This window comes from Erinaceus europaeus, chromosome 12 (assembly GCF_950295315.1).
Source record: "Erinaceus europaeus chromosome 12, mEriEur2.1, whole genome shotgun sequence".
Lineage (NCBI taxonomy): Eukaryota > Metazoa > Chordata > Mammalia > Eulipotyphla > Erinaceidae > Erinaceus > Erinaceus europaeus.
The window spans coordinates 50,135,854-50,157,923 of NC_080173.1; the positions used below are offsets into that span (position 1 = coordinate 50,135,854).

The 22,070-nt window shown below is 47.3% G+C and overlaps 1 protein-coding gene across 1 annotated transcript in view; it reads right to left on the reverse strand.

Annotated features, from left to right (window-relative positions):
- The window catches only part of ERBB2 (erb-b2 receptor tyrosine kinase 2), a 32,217-nt gene extending 14,608 nt beyond the window's left edge, over nucleotides 1-17,609 (reverse strand). The window contains exons 1-9 of the mRNA XM_007530950.3: nucleotides 17,175-17,609; nucleotides 10,565-10,716; nucleotides 8,950-9,160; nucleotides 7,668-7,826; nucleotides 7,225-7,293; nucleotides 6,885-7,000; nucleotides 6,638-6,779; nucleotides 3,461-3,580; nucleotides 3,056-3,182 (exon numbers count right to left, since the gene is read on the reverse strand). Of these exons, the coding sequence (XP_007531012.1) occupies nucleotides 3,056-3,182; nucleotides 3,461-3,580; nucleotides 6,638-6,779; nucleotides 6,885-7,000; nucleotides 7,225-7,293; nucleotides 7,668-7,826; nucleotides 8,950-9,160; nucleotides 10,565-10,716; nucleotides 17,175-17,247 (1,169 nt within the window). The 5' untranslated portion in view covers nucleotides 17,248-17,609. The remainder of the gene's footprint in view (nucleotides 1-3,055; nucleotides 3,183-3,460; nucleotides 3,581-6,637; nucleotides 6,780-6,884; nucleotides 7,001-7,224; nucleotides 7,294-7,667; nucleotides 7,827-8,949; nucleotides 9,161-10,564; nucleotides 10,717-17,174) is intronic.
- Between the last annotated feature and the right edge of the window lie 4,461 nt (nucleotides 17,610-22,070).

Consider the following 22,070-nt stretch of genomic DNA (forward strand, 5'->3'; position numbering starts at 1 on the left):
ACGATAATGTGTGCACTCAAGCAGATGCACCATGGCCTGACCGCTGAAAAATTTTTTTCTAAAGAAAAAAAGGGAGGGGGCAGGTGGTGGTGCACCTGGTTGAGTGCATGTTCAAATACACAAGGACCCAGCTCAAGCCCCTGGTCCTCACCAGCTTTGTAAGTGGTGGAGCAGTGCTGCAGGTGTCTTTCTGTCTCTCTTCCTCTCTATTTCTTCTTTCTCTTGTTATCTGGTTGTCTTTGTCAAATAAATAAAGGTAATAAAAATTTAAAAATAAAATAAAGGAGTTGGGGCAGAGAGATACTATGTTTATGCAAAAATATGTCAATGCCTGAGGCCTTGAGGTCTAAGGTTCAATCTCTGGTACCATCTAAAGCTAGAGTAGAGCAGTGCTCTGGTTATTTATTTATTTATTTATTATTTTATTTATTTTCTCTTTTGTTGCCCTTGTGTTTTTTTATTGTTGTTGTTATCGATGTCGTCATTGTTAGATAGGACAGAGAGAAATGGAGAGAGGAGGGGAAGACAGAGAGGGGGAGAGAAAGATAGACACCTGTAGATCTACTTCACTGCCTGTGAAGCGACTCCTCTGCAGGTGGGGAGCCGGGGGCTTGAACCGGGATCCTTGCGCCGGTCTTTGTGCTTCACGCTATGTGCGCTTGACCCGCTGCGCTGCCGCCCAACTCCCAGTGTTCTGGTTATTAAAAGTAAATAAACAACAAGGGCAACAAAAGGGAATAATAAAAAAGAAAAAATTGAATGAATGAATGAATAAATAAATAAATTAAATTAAATAGCAGCCCAGATGGTAGCATAGTATCTAGAGTTCTGGACTTGGAAACATAGTCCCTAAATTCAATCCCAGCATCATGTGTGCCAAAGTATAGCTCTGGTTTCTGCTTCTGTCTCTCTGTATCTCTCTTATTGAAATATATGAAATATTTTGGGGCTGGGGAGACAGCACAATGATTATGCAAAAATCTCTCATGCCTGAGGCTCCAAGCTTCCAGGTTCAATACCCAGCACCACTATAAGCCAGAGCTGAGCAGCGCTCTGGTGTTTCTCTCTGTATCTCTCTCATTAAAAAAAAAAAAAAGTTTGTGGTCCGGGAGGTGGCGCAGTGGATAAAGCATTGGATTCTCAAGTATGAGGTCCTGAGTTCAATCCCCGGCAGAACGTGTACCAGAGTGATGGCTGGTTCTTTCTCTCTTCCTGTCTTTCTCATGAATAAATAAATTTAAAAAATTCGTTAAAAAAAAAAAAAAAAACCCTATTCACTGTAAGCCATTAATCCAACTAAAAAAAAAATACAATAAATAGGGAGTTGGGCGGTAACGCAGTGGGTTAAGCACACGTGGCGCGAAGCGCAGGGACTCAAGTAAGGATCCCAGTTCAAGCTCCTGGCTCCCCCACCTGCAAGGCAGTTGCTTCACAGACCTGAAACAGGTCTGCAGGTGTTTATCTTTCTCTCCCCCTCCTCTCTCCATTTCTCTCTGTCCTAACAACAATAATAACTACAACAATAAAAAGGACAACAAAAGGGGAAATAAATAAACAATCATTAATAAATAAATAAAATTACAATAAATAAAATACTTTAAAAATCTGTCTTTTTAAAAAATGTGTTTAGTGGTCTGGGAGGTGGCACAGTCGATAAAGCATTGGGCTCTCAAGCATGAGATCCTGAGTTCAGTCCCCAGCAGCACATGTACCAGAGTGATGTCTAATTCTTTCTCTCCTATCTTTCTCAGGAATAAATAAATAAATTCTTTAGGGGGTCGGGTGGTACAGCAGCGAGTTAAGTGCACGTGGCACCAAGCTCAAGGACCGGTGTAAGGAACAACGAACAACATCAACAATAATAACCACAAAAAGGCTATAACAACAACGGCAACAAAAGGGGGGAAAAAGAAATAAATTAACAAATTATTAAAATATATATATATATGTTAAAGTATCCACTTCCCCAGCAAACATCTTCAGTTGAAATATAATTTTTTAATATTTATTTATTCCCTTTTGTTGTTTTATCGTTGTAGTTATTGTTGTCGTTGGATAGGACAGAGAGAAATGGAGAGAGGAGGGGAAGACAGAGGGGGAGAGAAAGATAGACACCTGCAGACCTGCTTCACCAGCTGTGAAGCAACTCCCCTGCAGGTAGGAAGCCGGGGGCTCGAACCGGGATCCTTACGCCAGTCCTTGTGCTTTGTGCCACCTGCGCTTAAGCCGCTGCGCTACCACCCGACTCCCTGAAATATAATTTTACATATACTAAGACTCAGATTTTTAGTGGACAGTTTGATGAGTTCTGAATGTATCCACTGATGTATGTATCACCCCCAGTCAATACAAAGGACATTTCCATTAGCCTAGAAATTTCCTTGGTGTCCCTTTAAGTCCCTGTAGCCCAGGGCAGCCACTGTTCTTACTTCTGCCTGCAATAGAGTCTCTCATAAAAGGACATACAGTGTGGACTCTCTCATCTGGCCTCTTTTACTTCACGTGATTTTGAGACTCATTCAAGTTGTGGTCTGTATCAGCTTATTTCCTTCTATCCATGAATCTCTCACTATGAGGAGACAACACTATTTACTTATTGATTCACTGTCTGATAGACATTTGCATTACTTCCAGCCTGGGACTATTATAAGGCTGCTGTGAACTCAAGAGAATTTTGCTTAACGTGGATGGTACGGTCTCCATGCAAGTGCAGATTCATGGACAACGTGTTATTTATCAAAACAGAATTGTCCCCCTCCCTGCTGCCACCCAAAGTCCCTATTCTTTCTAGCTTCCCAGGCTTCCTTTCCATTCCTTCAGTAGCTGCCCTGGTGCTGCCTCTGGCCACTCTGCTCACCTGTATTAATTATTGTATTAATTACTTTAATTATTAATTTATTATTATTTTAGGCAGAGATAGAGCACAGCACCGAAGCTTCCTTCAGTGCAGTAGGGTCAAACTTGAACCTGGATCAAACACATAGCAAAGCAGCATTCTATACAAGTGAGCTATTTTTCAGGCCCTCTGCCCATCTTTAGCCCTGAGAGTCCTTACCCTTCAAAGCTCTCTGGAAGAAATGCCAGACTCCCGAAGATCTTCTTACAGCCTGCAAACTTGTGAATGTTGGCACTGGTGACGGCCCTGGCCTCTCGCAGATGTTCCATGCCCAGACCATAGCACGCTGTGGAGAGCAGGAGATGAAAGGGGGCTGTTCCAGCACTTTCTCAGGGCTGATCAGCTCCCACTTGGGGGCACCAAGAATTCAGAATTCCTGGGTCCTGTGCACAGTCCTTCCTGGGGTCACTAGTCTCTCCTTATACCAGTAGGTACCATGGGGGGAAACTTATAGGACTGGCCTGGGGAAGGCCAGTGGCACAGGCAGTGGGAGGACAAGACTGGGTCTCAGGAGGATCAGAGGAAGAGTGACATAGTGGGTTAGGAGCAGGGGCCAGTGGGTACCTGGCGCACAGGGCTTGCTGCATTTCTCACACCGCTGTGTTCCATCCTCAGCTGTCACCTCTTGGTTGTTCATGGGGCAGACAAGGGTGCAGGATCCCACATCAGTAGACAGGTAGTTGTCTGAGGAGATTCAGGTTATGTGTCCTCATACCCTGGCCCTTCCACCCCATCACAAGCAGTGCCACGGAGCCTAGACTGAACTATAAGAATGCTGTCAACCAACACCAAAATGCTGTGCCTTAGCATATGACCTTTGCTGCTTTTCTTTTCATTTTTTGTTGTTGTTGTTATTGCTGTATTGAGGGATGAGGAGAGAAAATCAGAGCATCACTCTGGCACATGAAATGTGTGGATTGAACTCAAGACCTCAGGCCTGAGAGTTCAACATTTTACCTACTATACCACCTCCCAGACCCTGGCATTTAACATCTCACACAAGGAGATTTCCATTTTGCAAGAGAAAAAATTGGCCTGGAGAACAGCATAATGGTTATGCAAATGACCCTCATGTTTGAAACTCCAAGGCCCCAGGTTCAATCCTGTAGAAGAGTTGAGCAGTGCTCTGGTAAAAAAAAAAAAAAAAAAGTAGTTGGGGAGGTGGCACAGTGGATAAAAGCACTGACTCTCTAGCATGAGGTCCTGAGTTCAATCCCCAGCAGCACATGTGCCAGAGGGATGTCTGGTTCATTCTCTCTCTTCTCCTGTCTTTCACATTAATAAATAAATAAAATCTTAAAAACAATCACATAGATTAGTGTAAATTACCCAAAATAATCATGCTAGTAAGTGAAGGAGTCAGGATTTGAATCCAAATAGTATGACTCTATATTCTACTCAACCACCATGAAGAGGGAGCATGCCACCAAGATCTAGAATCCACTCTTGTCTCTCATGAGAGGAGAGAAGGGGATCCCCAATTTCAAGACCAGTCCTTATATGTCCTTCCATAGGGGAACTGTAAAATACAACTCTAAGAGGCAAGCTATAGAAGATAAAAATGGCATTTAATAACATCTGGTGGGAGTTGAGTGGTAGCGCAGCAGGTTAAGTGCAGGTGGCGCAAAGTGCAAGGACTGGCGTAAGGATCATGGTTCGAGTTCCCAGCTCCCCACCTGCAGGGGAGTCGCTTCACAGGCGGTGAAGCAGGTCTGCAGGTGTCTATCTTTCTCTCCCCCTCCCTGTCTTCCCCTCCTCTCTCCATTTTTCTCTGTTCTATCCAACAACGATACAACAAGAATAACTATAACAATAAAACAACAAGGGCAACAAAAGGGAATAAATAAACAAATATTAAAAAAAATAAGAATAGCATGTGGTATCACCAGACACTGTCTATGTGCCTATAAGCACTAATTGTGAATTGTATAGCCAGTTTGCAGCTTGGGAGGTGGTGGAGTTTAATGCCTAGTTTTGCATGTGCCAGAGTGATGCTCTGGTACACACTCTCATTAATAAATAAATAGATCTTAAAAACAAAACAAAAAGTTATAGAGGCTAAATGGTAGCCCACGTGGTACAACAAATATGTTACCATATAGGAGGGTCTAGGTTCAAGTACCTGGTCCCCACCTGCAGTGGGAAGCTTTATGGGTAGCGGAGAAGTGCTATAGGTATCTTTTCTCTCTCTCTCTTTCTTTCTCTCTCTCCCCCACACACCCTCTTTCTTTGTCTCTCATCTTCTATCTATCAAAGAAAAGGGGGAGGGAAGTCCTTTGGGAATGATAGTATTGTATAGGGCAGAGCCTCAGTGATAAGCTCGGTTAAAAAAATATATATATATATATAACAAACTTATCAGATTAAAAACCATTATTATCCCCATTTTACAGAAAGGGAATCTGAGGCAAAGTAGGAAGATAAAAAATCTACTAGTAAGTAATAGAGTCAGGTTTCAAACACAAGCAGTATGGTCCCTGCACCTGGGCTCTTAGCTACCACATATCCCTGTTCCAGCTATTAAAAGGACAAATCAGATTGACATGAACTAGCACAACCAATTATATAAAGGAAAGGGAGTGGCCAGGAGGTGGCAGTGGACAAAATCTCAAGCATGATGATCCCTATCATCGTACATACCAGAGTGATACTCTAGTTCTCTCTCACTTTTTATTATATTTAAATTTTTTAAATTATATTTATTTTATTTTTTTGGATAGAGACAGCCAGAAATCTAGAGGGAAGGGGGTGATAGGGAGAGAGACAGAGAGACAACTGCAGCCCTGCTTCACCACTGGGGGGCTCGAACCCAGGTCCTTGTTCATTGTCACATGTGCGCTCAGCCAGGTGCACCACCACCCCACCCCTAGTTCTCTCTCTATCTCAATAAGCAGATAGCTCTTTAAAAAGGGGTGGGAGGGGCTGGAAAGAGAGCACAATGTGTACACAAATAACTTTCTTTTTTATATATATTTATTTGTTCTCTTTTTGTTGCCCTTGTTGTTTTATTGTTGTAGTTATTCTTGTTGTTGTTATTGATGTCATCATTGTTGGATAGGACAAAGAGAAATGGAGAGAGGAGAGGAAGACTGAGAAGGGGAGAGAAAGACAGACACCTGCAGACCTGCTTCACTGCCTGTGAAGTGACTCCCCTGCAGGTGGGGAGCCAGGGGCTCGAACCGGGATCCTTATGCCGGTCCTTGCGCTTTGCACCACCTGCGCTTAACCAGCTGTGCTACCACACAAATAACTTTCATGCCTGAGGTTACAAAATTCTAGATCCAATCCCCCATAAGCCAAAGTTGAGCATTGCTCTGGTAAGAAAGAAGGATAGACAAAGAAAGGAAGAAAGGGAAGGGGAGAAGAGATAGAAAAAGAGAGAGAAAGAATGGAAGAATGGGAGGAGGACGGAAGAGGGAAAAGAGAGGAAGGGAGGGGAGGGGTAGTGGCTGAGGAAATAGCTCAACTGGTAGAACCATTGGCCTTATATGTCTGAGGCTCCCAGCTCAAGTCCTGAAACAACTTGTACCACAATGGTGCTCTGACTTGCCTCTTTCTCTGTCTCACTTGAAACTCTCCCCACCCCCCCATGTAAAAAAAAAAAAAGAAATTAATCTTAGACAAGAACACCTACAACAACAAAGCAAAGAACAGACAATACTCATAATGTACTTCCATTTACATGAACCAAGTTCCCCAACAGAATCACTAAAATCATGTTTCTTTCTCTCGGGCACTCACAGGGACAGGACGTCACGCAGCTGGCTCCAAAGGTGTAGCGGCCCTCGGGGTTGAGCATGGACTCAAAGGTGTCGGTGTTGTAGGTGACCAGGGCTGGGCAGTGCAGCTCACAGATGCCACTGTTGTTGAAGCTGAGGCAGGCCTACATGGGGAGAGGCATCGGCAGGTGACTGGGCTGGTTCCCCTGTGCCAAAGGTGAGAGGGCAAGGCCAGGTGCTCTCCCCTCGCACCTCCCAAGGGCACATACCAGGCAGTCAGAATGCTTGGGGCCTGTGCAGCCGGCGGCGCACTGCTCATGGCAGCAATCTGTGGACAGTGGGCCCTTGCAGCGGGCACAACCACTGGCACAAATATTTTGTGTCACTGTCAGGCAAAGGGTAAGATGAGGGCTGGGTGACAGCGCAAAGCACCAGGCCTTTATCAGCACTACCTTCTGGGGAAGACTTCCTGTTCCAGCGAAGGTACCAAGGTCTACCATCTAATCCCTCTCACATTTATCACATCAGTTATTCTGCCTGCCCCTTCACCCCACCCCGGGCACACCCCACTCCTACCCCACACACAATCTGGGCCTCCTTAAGACTCACAGCTCTGACAGTCCTCAGAACTCTCTCCCCAGCACTGGGAGTCTTTGCAAGTAGGAGAACAGGGTTGGCCTAGGGAGAGAAAAAAAAGATAGTAACAAAGAGATAGAATGAATAGTGAAGGAGCGGCCCAGAGAGGAAACAAAGATTACCCCAAAACAGAGGCACAGTCTAGAATCAGAGGGAAATGGGCTGGGGAGACAGCTTCATAGCCATACAAATGGCTTTCATTCCTGAGACTCTGAGGTCCTAGGTTCAATCCCCAGCACCACCATAAGCCAGATCTGAGCAGTGCTCTGGTATAAACAAAGCAAGGGAAACCATATACATATATATATGGAAAATACAATAGAGACTAAGAAGGTAAAGAGACACAGAGAAGTTGCAAGAGAGCCCGAAGTTAGGGAAGACTGAGGTGGCTGCAGGTGAGGAAGAGCAGAACTCACAAGTCCGAGAACGGTTACTGTCAATGTCTTCAGGGACCATCTGCCTGATGCTCTTGTAAAACAGTTTGTTGTTCTTGTGGAAGATGTCCTGCCACAAAATTGTTTCCTGGTGGCAGAGCTGGGGGTTCCGTTGGATCAAGACCCCTCCTTTCAGGATCTCTGTGGGGGCAGGCAACAGTCAGGGGAGTCTTTCCCTTTTTGGCCACCTTTTGGCCTCCCGTGGGCTCCTCCTGCCTTGTAAAATAACCTCCGGTATCTCCATGGGACAGAAAAGACAGCTTCAGCCTTTTTCAGCCCAGCCAATACCACCTCCCACTCAGAGCACACAGACTAGCAGCGAACAGAGACTCTATCCTCACCACTAACTTGCTTCGTATAAGCTGCACTTATTTTTGTAAGCCTCCTCATGATCATGATCTCATTTAAAAAATGAGAGCAACACTGACGCTTCCCTACAAGACCGCAGCATGACTGAAATACGATTGTGCATACACTACACATGTCACACAAGAGACTTTGTAAGCCCTGGGGCTGTCATACACAGTTACACAGGTTGTTCACTGCCCAAGTGTACTTAGCCAAGAAGTGGGTAAAATTTAGCCTCCATTCTAATTATCAAACTCTTCAAGCTCACAGATATGACTTCCTGGGAAGAAGAATAATCTTTTTTTCTTCTAATCTGTATAGCTCACTTTCCTTAGCTCCACCTGCTTCTGCCCACAAGAGATGCCAGTTTTGTTATTGTTTGTCTTTTTGTTTTGTTTCGTTTTGGTTTGGTTTGTTTTTTGTCATTGCAAAGGCTTCACCACTTCAGGACAACTAGGATAACTTTTTCAGATAAAGAGACACAGAGAGAGAGAGACAAAGAGGGAGACAGAGAAGGTGAAAGAGTCTATAGCACTGAAGCTTCCTCCAATGTGGTGGTGCCTGAGCTCAAAGCTGGGTCTTTACATAGCAACACAAGTAAGTTATTTTGCCAGCCTGGGATACCAGTTCTCTCTCACACCACATCACCATGCTTTTAGCCATGACCCCAGACCACTCTCAATAACCAGGAAGGTGGCCCAGGAAGTGGCACAATGGATAAGGCATTGGACTCTCAAGTATAAGATCCTGAGTTTAATCCCTGGCATCACATGTCCCTGGGTGACATTCTGGTTCTTGTTCTGTCTCTTTCTTTTTCTCTCTCTCCCCCCCTCCCTCCCGCCTGATCTTTCTCATTAATAAGTAAATCTTTGGAAAAAAAAAATAACCAGGATTCTGTGATGATGATGATGACCACCTGTGAGGCTTCGCAGTTTCAACTCCCGCAGCCCCCCAGGAGGGGCCCCTGGGGCAGAAGCAGCACTGTCCAGGTCTCCGTTGTCCAGCACAGCCAGGGCATATTTGTCCTCAAAGAGCTGGGTACCACGCACAATTCGCAGCCGCTGCAGTGGAAGCTGTCTCACCTGATTGTGAGCGATGAGCACATAGCCCTGCACCTCCTGAATGTCCTGGGAGGGAATGGGGGGCATGGAGGCTGAGGCAGGCCCATGCTCTGGAATACAACCACTACCACCACCAACACCAAAGCCTCTTCAGGCTTACCCAGGGCTTGAGCAAGGTACCAGGTCACTGAGCAGCCCTGTTCCCTCGCACGAAAATGAGGAGATCAAGGTGGTTCCCTGTCTTGCTACACCAGATTCTTGAGTGATCAGGAGAGATAACCGGGGGTGAGGGAAGCACTTTCTAGACTGAGTAAGTGTCCCACCCTCTCTGCATCTCAGTCTCTTCATCTGACAAAAGGGAAGGCCTTGCAGAGATGACATCTCTGCCTCTGTGGCCCCACTCCAGGGCACCAAGGACACAGCCCAACTGGCTGGTTTTCACTTTCTCCTTCTAGTCACCCTTTCACATACTTTTCCCCTTTGATCTTCCCAATGGGTCCCCCAGGGGAACTGAAAGACCCCCATAAGCAGATGGTAGAATCTGAGACCCAGTGAAACCAGGGGCTTAGCCCACACTGACATGGCTTGTCAGTGGCAGAACTGGACTAAACCCACAACTCCTAGTGGTCTTTTCACTATTCCAGGAGAGAAAGGAGCAGTATCTGGGGTGACTGGATAGGGAGAGGTGATCCTGCTGGCAAGAGAGCAATTTGGCAAATGAACAAAAGAATTCCACCCAGGGGTGTCCCCCACCAGCCACACTACAGTTAACTAGTGTTGCAATCAGAGGGATGAGGGCTAGACATTGAAAAAACATCCCAATTGAAGAACCATCATCTTTTATTATTATATTTATTTATATATTTATTTATTTATTTATTTTTACCAGAGCACTGTTCAGCTCTGGTTTATGGTGGTGCAGGGGATTGAACCTGGGACTTTAGAGCCTCAGGCCTGAGAGTCTGTTTGCATAACCATTATGCTATCTACCCTCCACCCGAACCATCATTTTCTATCATCATACTTTTTACCATTTGCTATTATTATTTACAGAGCTCTGTTTTAACTCTGGCTTCAGGTGGCACCTGGGATTGAAGCAGGGACTTTGGAGCCTTGGGCATCAGTCTTTTGTATAACAACCATTATGCTATCTCCCCTGCTACCTTTCTTTCTTTTTAATTTCTTTATTGGGGGATTAATGTTTTACATTCGACAGTAAATACAATAGTTTGTACATGCATAACATTCCCCAGTTTACCACATAACAGTACAATCCCCACTAGATCCTCTGTCATCCTTTTTGGACCTGTATTTTCTCCCCCACCCACCCCAGAGTCTTTTACTTTGGTGCAATACACCAACTCCAGTTCAGGTTCTACTTGTGTTTTCTCTTTTGCTACCACTTTTCCATAAGCAGAGGGCTCAACCCAGCTGGAGGCTAGGCCTGGCTGAGATGTTCTGAGGCCTCACCTGCAGGAAGGAGAGGCTGGCACTGGCAGGCAGGTAGGTGAGTTCCAGGTTGCCCTGCACCACCTGACAGCCCTGGTAGAGGTGGCGAAGCATGTCCAGGTGGGTCTCAGGACTGGCCGGGAACCGCAGCTTCATGTCTGTGCCGGTGCACACTGCGGGAGGGAGAAGACGGTCAGAAGACACTGCCCTGCAAGCTCCTCCAACCCAGCTGCTTCTCCACACTCATTCACCAAAGTCACAAAATTTCATGTGGCAAGACAAACAGCTTCACCAAAGCATTTTTTTCAAAGCACTGCCTGCAAGGCTCCACCACCATTCCTAGCAGCCTTTTTTATTACATAAATAAATGATGAGAAAAAGATAAAGGAGGGAGGGGTGGGGAGAGACACCTGCAGCACTGCTCCACTGTTTCCAAAGCCCCCCCCTCCTTGCAAATGGGGAGCAGGGGCTTGAACCTAGATCGTCCTACATGGCAGCATGTATGTTCTATTGGCTGTGCCACAACTGAGGCCTCCGGACACCCTTCTTGCTTGGTCTCTTGTGCCTTGCAAGTTCAACATCAAAAGAAAACTTGTATGTTTGGGAAGAGGAGGAAAATGAGGGATGAGTCTTCTTCTGGCTTGGAGCACTAAAAGTGGGTACCACTGTCAGCCCTGGAGAGTTTGCTGCCTCCTACAGAGCACTTGCTGGCAAAGAAGGCTTTCCTTTGTCCCAGAGACATGACTTGGAGCCAATGGGTAAAAAATCCCCCAAGAAAAGTAATCATGAATCATGAGTCCTCTGGATACCCCCTACATTTCTCCCAAGCAAACAAGCTCAGAGCATTCTCCCCACCCCATTCCAACACCACCCACATGCCAAGCTCCTGGCAAGAGATACCCACCCCCACAATTCCACCCTGAAAGTAGAGAAAGAGGGTCATCTAGAGTCATAGCTGGTACATGGTGGTCACCAAGGCCCTGGTCACTGCAGGGACCTCTGGAATTCCCCTGAGAGAAGGAGCAGCAGACCCCAACTATGGGTATCTGAAGCCAGGCTACAGATCCTGGGCAGTGTGATGCTTACTCCAAAGGCTCTTATACTGATACCTCACCCTTGCCACCTCCTTGTGGCAAGACTCCAGAACCAGCCGGCAGAGTCTGTGCACGAAACTCCTGCTACAAGGGAACTACGTCAGCCTGGTGTACCTGCCCTGTACCAACCACCAGCCAAAGGGCATCAAGATGAAATGTCACATCTGGCCCACCAGAATAACCCCAGCTGGGTGTCCCTGATACCAGAAGTATCCACAGAGCCCAGGGAAACCAGAAGGGGCAAGCTGCCCTTGGTGGGGGGGTGCTCTGAGCAGCAGCTGGCACCATGCCTGCCAGCAGGGGGGGAGATTAAAATGTCCAGTTGAACCTGTTTTTCTGCTCTGGTGAGATGAATCACCTGGAGTGTCTTACCAAGGAGGGTGTGGTGGGGAGGGTGAAGAGGGCACCCCCAAATACACAGGCCCATAGTTCCACAGGTGCCTGAGCTACCTGGAATTCTTGTTGGTCACCTCACCGCCTCCCATGGGCTACATGTGAACTTGGGGTACAGCATAGTGACCAACTTTAAGGACTGACACCAGGGCTCCCACATGCCCTGTCACTTGGCATCTAAGATAAAATCTTGGTGGTTAAGGTCACACACACCTCTGTTCAGGCCCCCAGGGTTCCTGCTGGACCAGCAGTCACCAGCTGGTAGGCTGCTGTTAATAACTGGAATGGTCTCTGATCCCACCTCCAGAGAGGGAGAGGGGAGGAAACAAAAAGGGATGAGAAAGAAAGTGGGGTCCCAGAAATAGAAGTCAAGACTCACTTCCCCCACCAGTCTCCCAAGAGAAACAGGAGCTGGGGGTGGCAGGCCAGGCCCAAAATAACGCCCTGATGGCAGGCTCTCCCCCGGCCTCTCAGCTGCTTTATAGGCACAGCTGTCTCCAGACTCAGACCCCAGGACTGTCCCCACCCCCTGCTGCCCTCTGCTGCCTCCCAGGGACACCAGCTGTGACAGCCAGGCAATGAGAAAACAATAATGGGGGTGGGGGGCACAATAATTGAGTGCCTACTGGGTGCTATAGACCCTCTAGGTGGAGCCTCACCCAGTCATCCAGAAAGGCTGGAGGCTGGGTCTCTCTTGTTACCAAGAAAGAAACTGAGGCTGACAACTGGTTAGATTATCCCAAGACCCTACAACTTGTGAGTGATACGAGATAGGATTTGAGCTCAGATCTGACTTTAGATCCCACATTCCTCCCACCGATCCTAACTACACCTACATAGACACACACACACACACATACACACACGCACGAACGCACGCACGCACAGTCACCCCACGCCCATGCAAACATAAACACACACTAGCTCTGTTGATGCCACTGATAAACATTACAGCTCTGGGCAGGGCAAGGTGGCTGGGCAGGGCAGAAGGACCAGAAAGTGTGGTAGCCCCGCCCCACTCGTTTGTTTGTTTATCAGATTTAAGCCTGATTAAGACAGTTTTAAATGTTGGCAAAGATGGTAAAAGAAGTACCCCAGACTAGTCCCAGAGAGCTACAAGCTTTCATGCTAACACACCCACTAAGCTGACATGTAACCAAGGCCCTTCAGACAGGCTCCCCCACCTCCACCTCCCTCCCAACTTCCTATCTCCTCCTTTTCAGTCCTCAGCTGGGGGGGTCCGCATATCCACTTAGCCCCCATTGGTTCTCTTGGGAAGGGGAGGAGCTGAAGATCATAGTCCACTAGAGAGTTCTTGTCTCCAGGACACTTGCCCTTGAGGAACCCCAACTTCCAGCTCCCCAGGGTAGGGTTAGCAATGAAGCCATGGTTTTTGCAGGACAGATGGATGAATGGGTGGACAGATGGATAAATGAATGAAATCCAATCAAGATCCTTCAATTTAAGTCCTGGGTGTAGCTCAATGGCAGAGCACATGACTTGCATGTATGGCGCCCTAGGTTCAGTTCCTGGCATCCAAAGACAAGAATTCTACAAGCCAAAAGGGATATGTTGAAGTCACGGTGCCCGGGCCTCTGCTAGAGATTGGCCAAGGCATTTGGAGCCTGTGGTCCTCTCCAGGGGGCTCTCTCCTTCCCTCTGCTTTCGGGTCCAGCTACTTCTCTCACCCATCAGCATGAAAGCCGATACTTTCTCTGATTTCCATGGACACTACTGGCAAAACTACCTGCATCCCCAAAACTCACCTCCTCCCACAGACCAGAGTCCATTCTAATGACATGAGCTGTCACCCACCACACACATCTGGCATACTGGGCCATGTTAGACAGGGTCTGGACTCAGGCTCATTAGACCAGAACCTCACCTGGACTATTTACTGTGTGACCTTGGGTAAGTACTTGTACCCCTAGGGCAGAGATCAAACCAGAATCATCTCTCGGCCCAGCAGTGCCTGCGACTTAGTGGACCTTCGCTGAGCGTTTACTGACCTGAACATGGCTCAGGTAAGAAAGCAATATAACTCAGCCTCCACAGAAAAGTCGAGCTAGAGATAAATGAGATAATGAATCAAATGGCAGTCTGTAAACATGATGAGGCTTTGTATACAGAGCTGGGGTAACACAAACATGGACTATAATCATTCTCCCACTCCTTGCGAGAGCACATGCTTGCCCTACTCCCTCCCCTAGCTCTCTTCCCAGGGGGTAGGAGGACAGGTGATTTAGCAAGAGATGGAGGGGATTACTCCAGAGGGGCTTTTTATGGGCCAAGGACTAGAAGAAGGACTCTTTCTTTTCTTTTTATTATTTTTCAAATTTCTATTTTAATGAGAGAGAAAGACACAGTGAAAGACCAGAGCACTGCTTAGCTCTGGCTTATGGTGGTGATGGGGACTGAATCTGGAACCTTGGGAGCCTCAGGCATTAAAGACTTTTGCATAACCAATATGCTGTTTCCCCAACCCAAGAAATGCTCTTTTTCTAGATCATTCCAGCACCCATTAGCAGGCACTATCTACCTGGGTTCCACACCAGCAGCTCTTCAGGCTTCTACAACCTTTACTTCCTTCATCCACAGCTCTGCATGTCCCTGATCATGCTAACAGGCCCCACAAGAAAGACAGATGAGGAGAGGACAGGGAGAAGGAGATACTCTGCAGTCAGGAGGAGAACTGTGGAAAACCCAGCTCATCCCACCTTCTGTAGCCTAGACGAGGTAAGTCATTTACTTGAGGAGCACCTCTATACTCACCTCCCTACCCCTCTGCTACTTGGCCGGGCAGCCATGAAGGCTTTGCTCAGTCCATTTCTGTTGGATGGAGTGTGACTCTGTCCAACTTGCAGTGTCTCTTCACTGGAGTCTAAAAATGTCCTAGCCATTACTGGTTCTCTGGGAAGCCTTGGATAAGTCATCTCACTGGTCTGAGCTCCAGTTTTCTTTTTCATCTGTATGCCTACTTCACAGAATGCAGAGATGAAATCAAATGCCTGCTGATAAGAACCTAGTATCTAGGATGTACAATATGCACATTTCCAAAATGTTGAGGCAAAAAAAAAAAAAAAAAAGGGAAAAGGCCAAAAAGCACCAGTATGGGTTAATTCCTAGCTAAGAGAAAGCGGAAAGTACTTTGTACTTGGCTTTGGAATGTAATGTGGGTATTTTTTTTGTTTGTTTGTGTTTTTGCATTTGATACCTTCTTTTCACTTTTTTATGTATATTAAAATGGGGTGACTTTTCTCAAGCATACATTCTCCCTAAGTAAAAAGGAGGAAAGTGACTACTGACAGGATTATCTGCAAATTAAATATGAGGACCTGTTTGTCGCATTTCATAGGCTTTGACCTCTAAGACCATCTGGGCCTCCCCCACTTCCTGCACACTCCTGCACCAGTCCTTAGCTCTGGGGTATAGTAGGGCAGCTAGAGGCAGCAGGAGGCGGGCTGCCATTTTAAGTCTTCCCAGCACAGCACACTCACCCACCATCTCTGCACCAGCAATGCAGGCAGAGGTATGAAGGAGATTCTAGTATGAACCATCAGCTCCCAGCACTTCAGCATCCTGAAACTTCTGCCTCCACCTGTTCAAGTCCCAGGCCTAGGTGAGGCGAGCAGCAGCATGGCCTGACCACCCAGCCTGGCCTAGCCTCGCCCTTCTCATCAAAAGGTCGGAGGTGAAGACACCCTGGGAAACTGGGAAGGGGAAGAGGAGCCTCCCTGGAAGAGAAGGCGTGGGGCCACCTCCCTCTGTTTACAGCAGATCTGGCCCTGCACCTTGAGGGAGTTCCTTGAGAGGGCAGAGTTCAGTCCCTGAGTTAGCAGGCAGCCTAAAGCCCAGACACACAAACACAGAGACCACACAAGAACACCCTGGCACAGAAACCCCTTCAGAGAACAGCACTAAGCTCTGCCTGAAGGGGCTCTAGGGCAGGGGGGGCCACATCCACCCCCCCTCCCAGCTCCCTGCCTATGAGGACCACCCACTACTCCCAGAACTCTCAGTCTGCCCCACAAGCCAGCCAGGCATTGTTCAAGGTAGATTAAGATGGGCTGCCTAGGGTCCAATCTGCAACCCACAATTAATTTACTGCTTTTTATCTGGAAAATGGGGACTCTAGTAAGGAATTCCCTTACAGGACTGTAATGGGGAGGAAAGGCACGTAGGGCCCCAGGCACAGTGCCTGCATGGGGTCTACTTCCAGTGCATTTTTTGTTCTCTTTCTTGTGGCACAGATGGACAGATGGGGCAAGACGTACACTGGTTCACACACCCCCACCTCCCCCAACTTACACACGCATACACATAGCACAATTCCCAACTAGGCATGAAAGGAAAGGCAGAAGCCCCAATCCTGTACCTTACCCTCCATCTGTTCCTGTCCCACCCCCGCACCCCACCCCCACACCCCATCCCTGGGAACTCTCCCAGGTTAAGCCTTAGACCAGGAACCCCACCACTACCCCCAACACACAAGCAGCTCCCGTGTCCTCCCAAAGGCACAAAGGCTGGCCCTGGAGGAACTGGTTCAAAACAAACGTCTCCCCCTCCCCCCAAGAGGACTCCAGCGGGAGACCAGGCTGCAGCCCGGGCGGGCCTCTCCCCACTGACTCCTGCCAGCCCGACAGGTTGCTGCTCCCCCAACCCCCTCCACAACCGGATTCTGCCCCAAACCGAAGAAACTCAAGCCAGTCGGCCGAGGCGGGGCAGGCTGGAGGGACCCCCAGAGGAATCCAGCTCAGGCCAGTCTGGAGGCGGAGGCTGCCAACAGGAGAGGCTTGGTGCGAGCTCCGCTCCGAGGGGGCTCCAGGAAGGAGAGCACGCAGCGTGCAGCCTACCAGGGCCGTGAAAACTCTTCCCAACTCCAGAGAACTTTTCTGACAAGTTCCCAGGGCCGTGGCGGAGCCTGGAAAGCGCCGGCTTCTTGAATGAGACACCAGGGGCCGCTGGAGCCGAACGACCCCCTGTCCCATCTTCTCTCCCCTCCCTCCTGCCCAAGGCCGGCGGCTCCCAGCCCCTGAACCATCCGAAATTTGCAGTCAGGAAGCTGCTGCTATTCCCGCTGCCCCGCGGGTCAGCCTGGGGCCCCCGGCCGGGGTCTCAGGTCGCCCTCCCCATCCCAGACCCACCTTGGGTGCCCGCGGCTCCAGGAGGCAACAGGGCGAGCAGGAGCGCCCAGCGGCACCAGGCCGCCAGTTCCATGGTGCTCACTGAGGCTCCGGCCCCATGGTTCCTCCGGCTGGACCAGGCGCGGTGCGGGCTGCTGCGGCCGCCTGGGGACCGCTTCTCGGCTCTCGCGGCTGGTTGGAGGGGAATCTCAGCTTCACAACTTCATTCTCGTACTTCCTCAAGGCAGCTCTCTTCTTCCACCTCCTCCTTCCTCCTCCTGTGATTGGGAGCAAGCGCGCTCACAACTCGCACCCCCCTACCCCCTCCAACCACATTCCAGCAAGTCCCTGGGAGTGGCAACTCCCAGCTTCACTTTCTCCCTCTCTCCGCGCAGGCCTGGGGTGCGCCTCTCCCAGCGCCCCGACACCTGGCTCGTTCGCCCGCGTTCTCACTTCTCACTCGCTCCCTGGGGGAACAACTAAAAGCTCAGGAGGGTGGGAGTGGCCCCCGCCCCAGTCCGAAGCCAAAGTTTCAGGGTGCCATCATTAAGTCTCTTTACCGTGGCAGGTTTTTTTTATCTTAAAACATTCCTGGCGAGTTTTGCATCCTACTCCATCACGTGCCTGTTTGTTTTACTATTAAGTAATGGCTTTCCCACCACAACCACAAGGAAAATTGGTAGTCAAGGAGAGGGATGTGAGAGACAGAGAGTCAGAGAGAGCCGTGGCTTCCAGGATTCCCTGGCATATGATCGTGATTTTTAAATTTATTTTAATTTTAAAATGTTATTTATTTTACTGTTGACTGTAAACCATTAGACCCCAGTAGATAAAATAAAATAAAATATTATTTAATTTACCAGAACATTGCTCAGCTCTGGCTTACTGGGGTGCTGGAGACTCAGGTGTGAAAGTCGTTTTGCATTACTTTTATGCTCTTTCCCCAGCCTTCTTAGTAAATATTTTAGGTATATTTTCCAGTCCCCAAAAGCATGGCTTTAAGAAGGTCAACAAGTTTAGGGAGAGACAGCCATGTCATAGAGGTCTCCACCTCAATCCCTGGAAGAATACTCCTCTTAACTCTTTACAGGGTGCTCAGCACCCAGTTGATTCAAAGTTTCTTCTCTGAGTCCAGCATTTTATTAGCAGGTTCAATTCCACCTCCTCAAACTGCATCCTACCTGACCCCTAAGAGGGGTGAAGGGTAGAAGGAAAGAAAACATGTTTTTGTTGGAAAATGCCAACAAAATAGTGCACAGGATATACTAAAACTATCCATTCATTGGTCTATCTGAAAGTCAACTTTAACTGGACATTCTGATTTCATTTGCTAAAACTGGTGACTTGAGTTGGAATTTTTCAGTCAAGGACAGTCCTGTACTGGTTAATAATGGAAATCAGACATCTTATGAGTGACTGGAGGATGAAGGATACTAGCATTTTAAGAAATAATTATTTACTTATCAGAGAACCAGAACACCTCTCTGTAACATGAAGTACCAGGGATAAAACTCAGGACCTCACACCAGAGAGTTCCATGTGTTATCCACTATGCTACTTTCCAGGCCACTGTATTAGCATTTCTAAAGATCATTCCATATTCCTACCAAGATTGTGGACAGGCTTTTTTGAGATCAGAATGACCTACATTCAAATATCCACTATGGGGCTGAGGGTAGATAGCATAATGGTTATGCAAACAGACTCTCATGCCTGAGGCTCCAAAGTTCCAGGTTCAGTCTCCTGCACCACCATAAGCCAGAGCGGAACAGTGCTCTGGTAAAAAAAAAAAAAATCCACTATGACACTTTTTACCTATATGGCCTAAGGCAAGTGAGAATTTTCTGGGTCTCAGATTGCTCACTTACAATAACAGCATCTCTCCTGAAGCACTGAGCACAATACTTGGCATTTAATAACTACTCAGTAAATTTAGATTGACTTACACTGGAACAGATCCAAATTTTGTGGGCCTAAATCTTATGAAATTTGGGAGACTAGGGGCCAGGTGGTGGTGCACCTGGTTGAGTGCACATATTGCAATATGCAAGGACCCCTGTTCAAGCCCCCAGTCCCCAGCACTTTGCAAGTGGTGAAGAAGTATTGCAGGTCTCTCCCTCTCTCTTTAAAAGATTTTATTTGGGAGTCAGACGGTAGCGCTGTGGGTTAAGCGCATGTGACACAAAGCAAGGGCCAGCAGAAGGATCCCGGTTGGAGCCCCCGGCTCCCCACCTGCAGGGGAGTCACTTCACAGGCGGTGAAGCAGGTCTGCAGGTGTCTATCTTTCTCTCCCCCTCTCTGTCTTCCCCTCCTCTCCCCATTTCTGTTTGTCCTATCCAACAATGACGACATCAATAATAACTACAACAATAAAACAACAAGGGCAACAAAAGGGAATAAATAAATAAATAAATATTTTTAAAAGATTTTATTTATTAATGAGAAAGATAGGAAGAGAGAGAGAGGGAGGGAGAGCAAGAGGAAGAGAAAGATCCAGACATCACTCTGGTATACATGCTACCAAGAGGATTGAACTCAAGACCTCAAGCTTGAGAGTTCAATGCTTTATCCACTGCACTACCTCCTGGACCACTCTCTCTCCCTCTCTATCACCAATTTCCCTCTTGATTTATGGCTGTCTCTATTGTGTAAATAAAGATAAGGAAATTCGGGGGGACCTACTACAGAAAAAGAATACAGAGTTATGAATACAATATTACAGGGTCAGGAAGGGGGTAGCATAGCATATATCTTGCATTCATAAGATTCTGCTTTTGATGACCTCCATTCTATTCTCTCATTCATGTCTGAAATTCTGAGGTTCTGGGTTCAGTTTCTGGTACCACCATAAGCCAGAACTGAACAGCACTCTAGAAAAAAAATTAATAAATTTTAAATGTTAAAATAATGAAGGGAGGGTGTCGGGCAGTGGTGCACTGGATGAAGTGCACGTAGTATAGAGCGTAAAGACCCCCGCAAGGATCCCTGTTCGAGTCTCCAGTTCCCCACTTGCAGGGGGGACACTTCACAAATGGTGAAGCAGGTCTGCAGGTGTCTATCTTTATCTCCCCCTCTCTATCTTCCCCTCCCTTCTCAATTTCTCTCTGTCCTAGCCAATAAAAAAAGAAAGAAAGAAAGAAAGAAAGAAAGAAAGAAAGAAAGAAAGAAAGAAAAAGGCTTCCAGGAGCAGTGGATTCATAACCCCAGCAATAACCCTGGAAGCAAAATAAAATAAAATAATGAAGGGATGGGAAGATACTGCAAATGAGCAAGCACTGCAGATTCCGTCTTCTTCTTCACACATATACTTTTACCAGTATCCTGTCACATAGACCTCTGGGAATACAGGGGCCTTGGGAAGAAGGTATTACTTAATGATTTTATCTTTTTTTTGTCTCCAGGGTTATTGCTGGGGCTAGGTGCCTGCACCATGAATCCTCTGCTCCTGGAGGCTACTTCTTTTTTCTTCCCTTTTGTTGCCCTTGTTGCTTTATCTTTGTTGTGGTCATTAATATTGTTGCCATTGATGTCGTTGTTGGACAAGACAGAGGAAATCGAGAGAGGAGGGGAAGACAGAGAGGGAGAGAGAAAGACAGACACCTACAGACCTGCTTCACCGCTTGCAAAGCAACCTCCCTGCAGGTGGGGACCCAGGGGCTCGAACCACGATCCTTACACCAGTCCTTGCGCTTTGCGCCATGTAAGCTTAACCCACTGTGCTACCGCTTGGCCTCCATCTTTCTTTCCTTTTCTTTCTTTCTTTCTTTTTAAATACTTTTTGTTACTTATTTACTGGATAGAGACATAGAGAAATTGAGAAGGGAGGAAGAGACAGAAAAGGAGAGAGAGGAGCCAAGCTGGGTTTACCATGCACAAGGACACGGGTTCAAACCCTCATTCTCCAAGTGTAGGGGGGATGCTTCATGAGTGGTGAGGCACTCTGGGGGGGTGTCTAACTTTCACTCTCTAGCTCTCTCTCCTCTCAATTTCACTGTCTTATCATCTAAAAATAGAAGAAAACTAAAAAAGGAAAAAATGGCCACCAGGAGAGATGGATTCATAGTGGTGGCATCCAAGTCCCAGCAATAACACTAGTGGCAGTAAAATGATGATGATAATAACAGTAACAATAATAGGAGAGAAAGGACCCAAGTGACGAGGCTGCCCCCTTTGCAAGTGGGAAATGAGGAGTTGAACCCAGGTCCTTGCACACTATGATATGTGCATTTAACTGGGTGTGCCATTGCCCAGGTTCTTTTTTTATTTATTCATTTTTATTATTCATTTTATTATTTATTTTTGCCTCTAGGGTTATTACTGAGGCTCAGTGCCTGCACTACAAAACCACTGCTCCTGGGGCCTTTTTTTTTTTTTTTTTAAGATGACAGAGAGAAATTGAGAAATGAGGGAAGACAAAGAGGGGGAGAGAAAGATGGACACCCACAGACCTGTTCCACCACTTATAAAACAACTCTCCTTCCTACAGGTGGGGAGCCCCATACCCTTGTGCTGCTTCCTGCACTTCCCACTGTGTGGGCCTAAGCTGGTGCACCACTGCCTGGCCCTGCCATTATTGGTTCTATCTTGAAGTGTTTTTTTAAAAATATTTTTTATATTTATTTTTATTTATTTATTCCCTTTTGTTGCCCTTGTTGTTTTATTGTTGTAGTTATTATTGTCATTGTTGTTGGATAGGACATAGAGAAATGGAGAGGGGAAGGGGAAGACAGAGAGAGGGAGAGAAAGATAGACACCTGCAGACCTGCTTCACTGCTTGTGAAGCGACTCCCCTGCAGGTGGGGAGCCAGGGCTTGAACCAGGATCCTTATGCGGGTCCTTGTGCTTAGCGCCACCTGCGCTTAACCCGCTGCGCTACAGCCCGACTCCCTTGAAGTGTTTTTTTTTTAAGTATTTTTT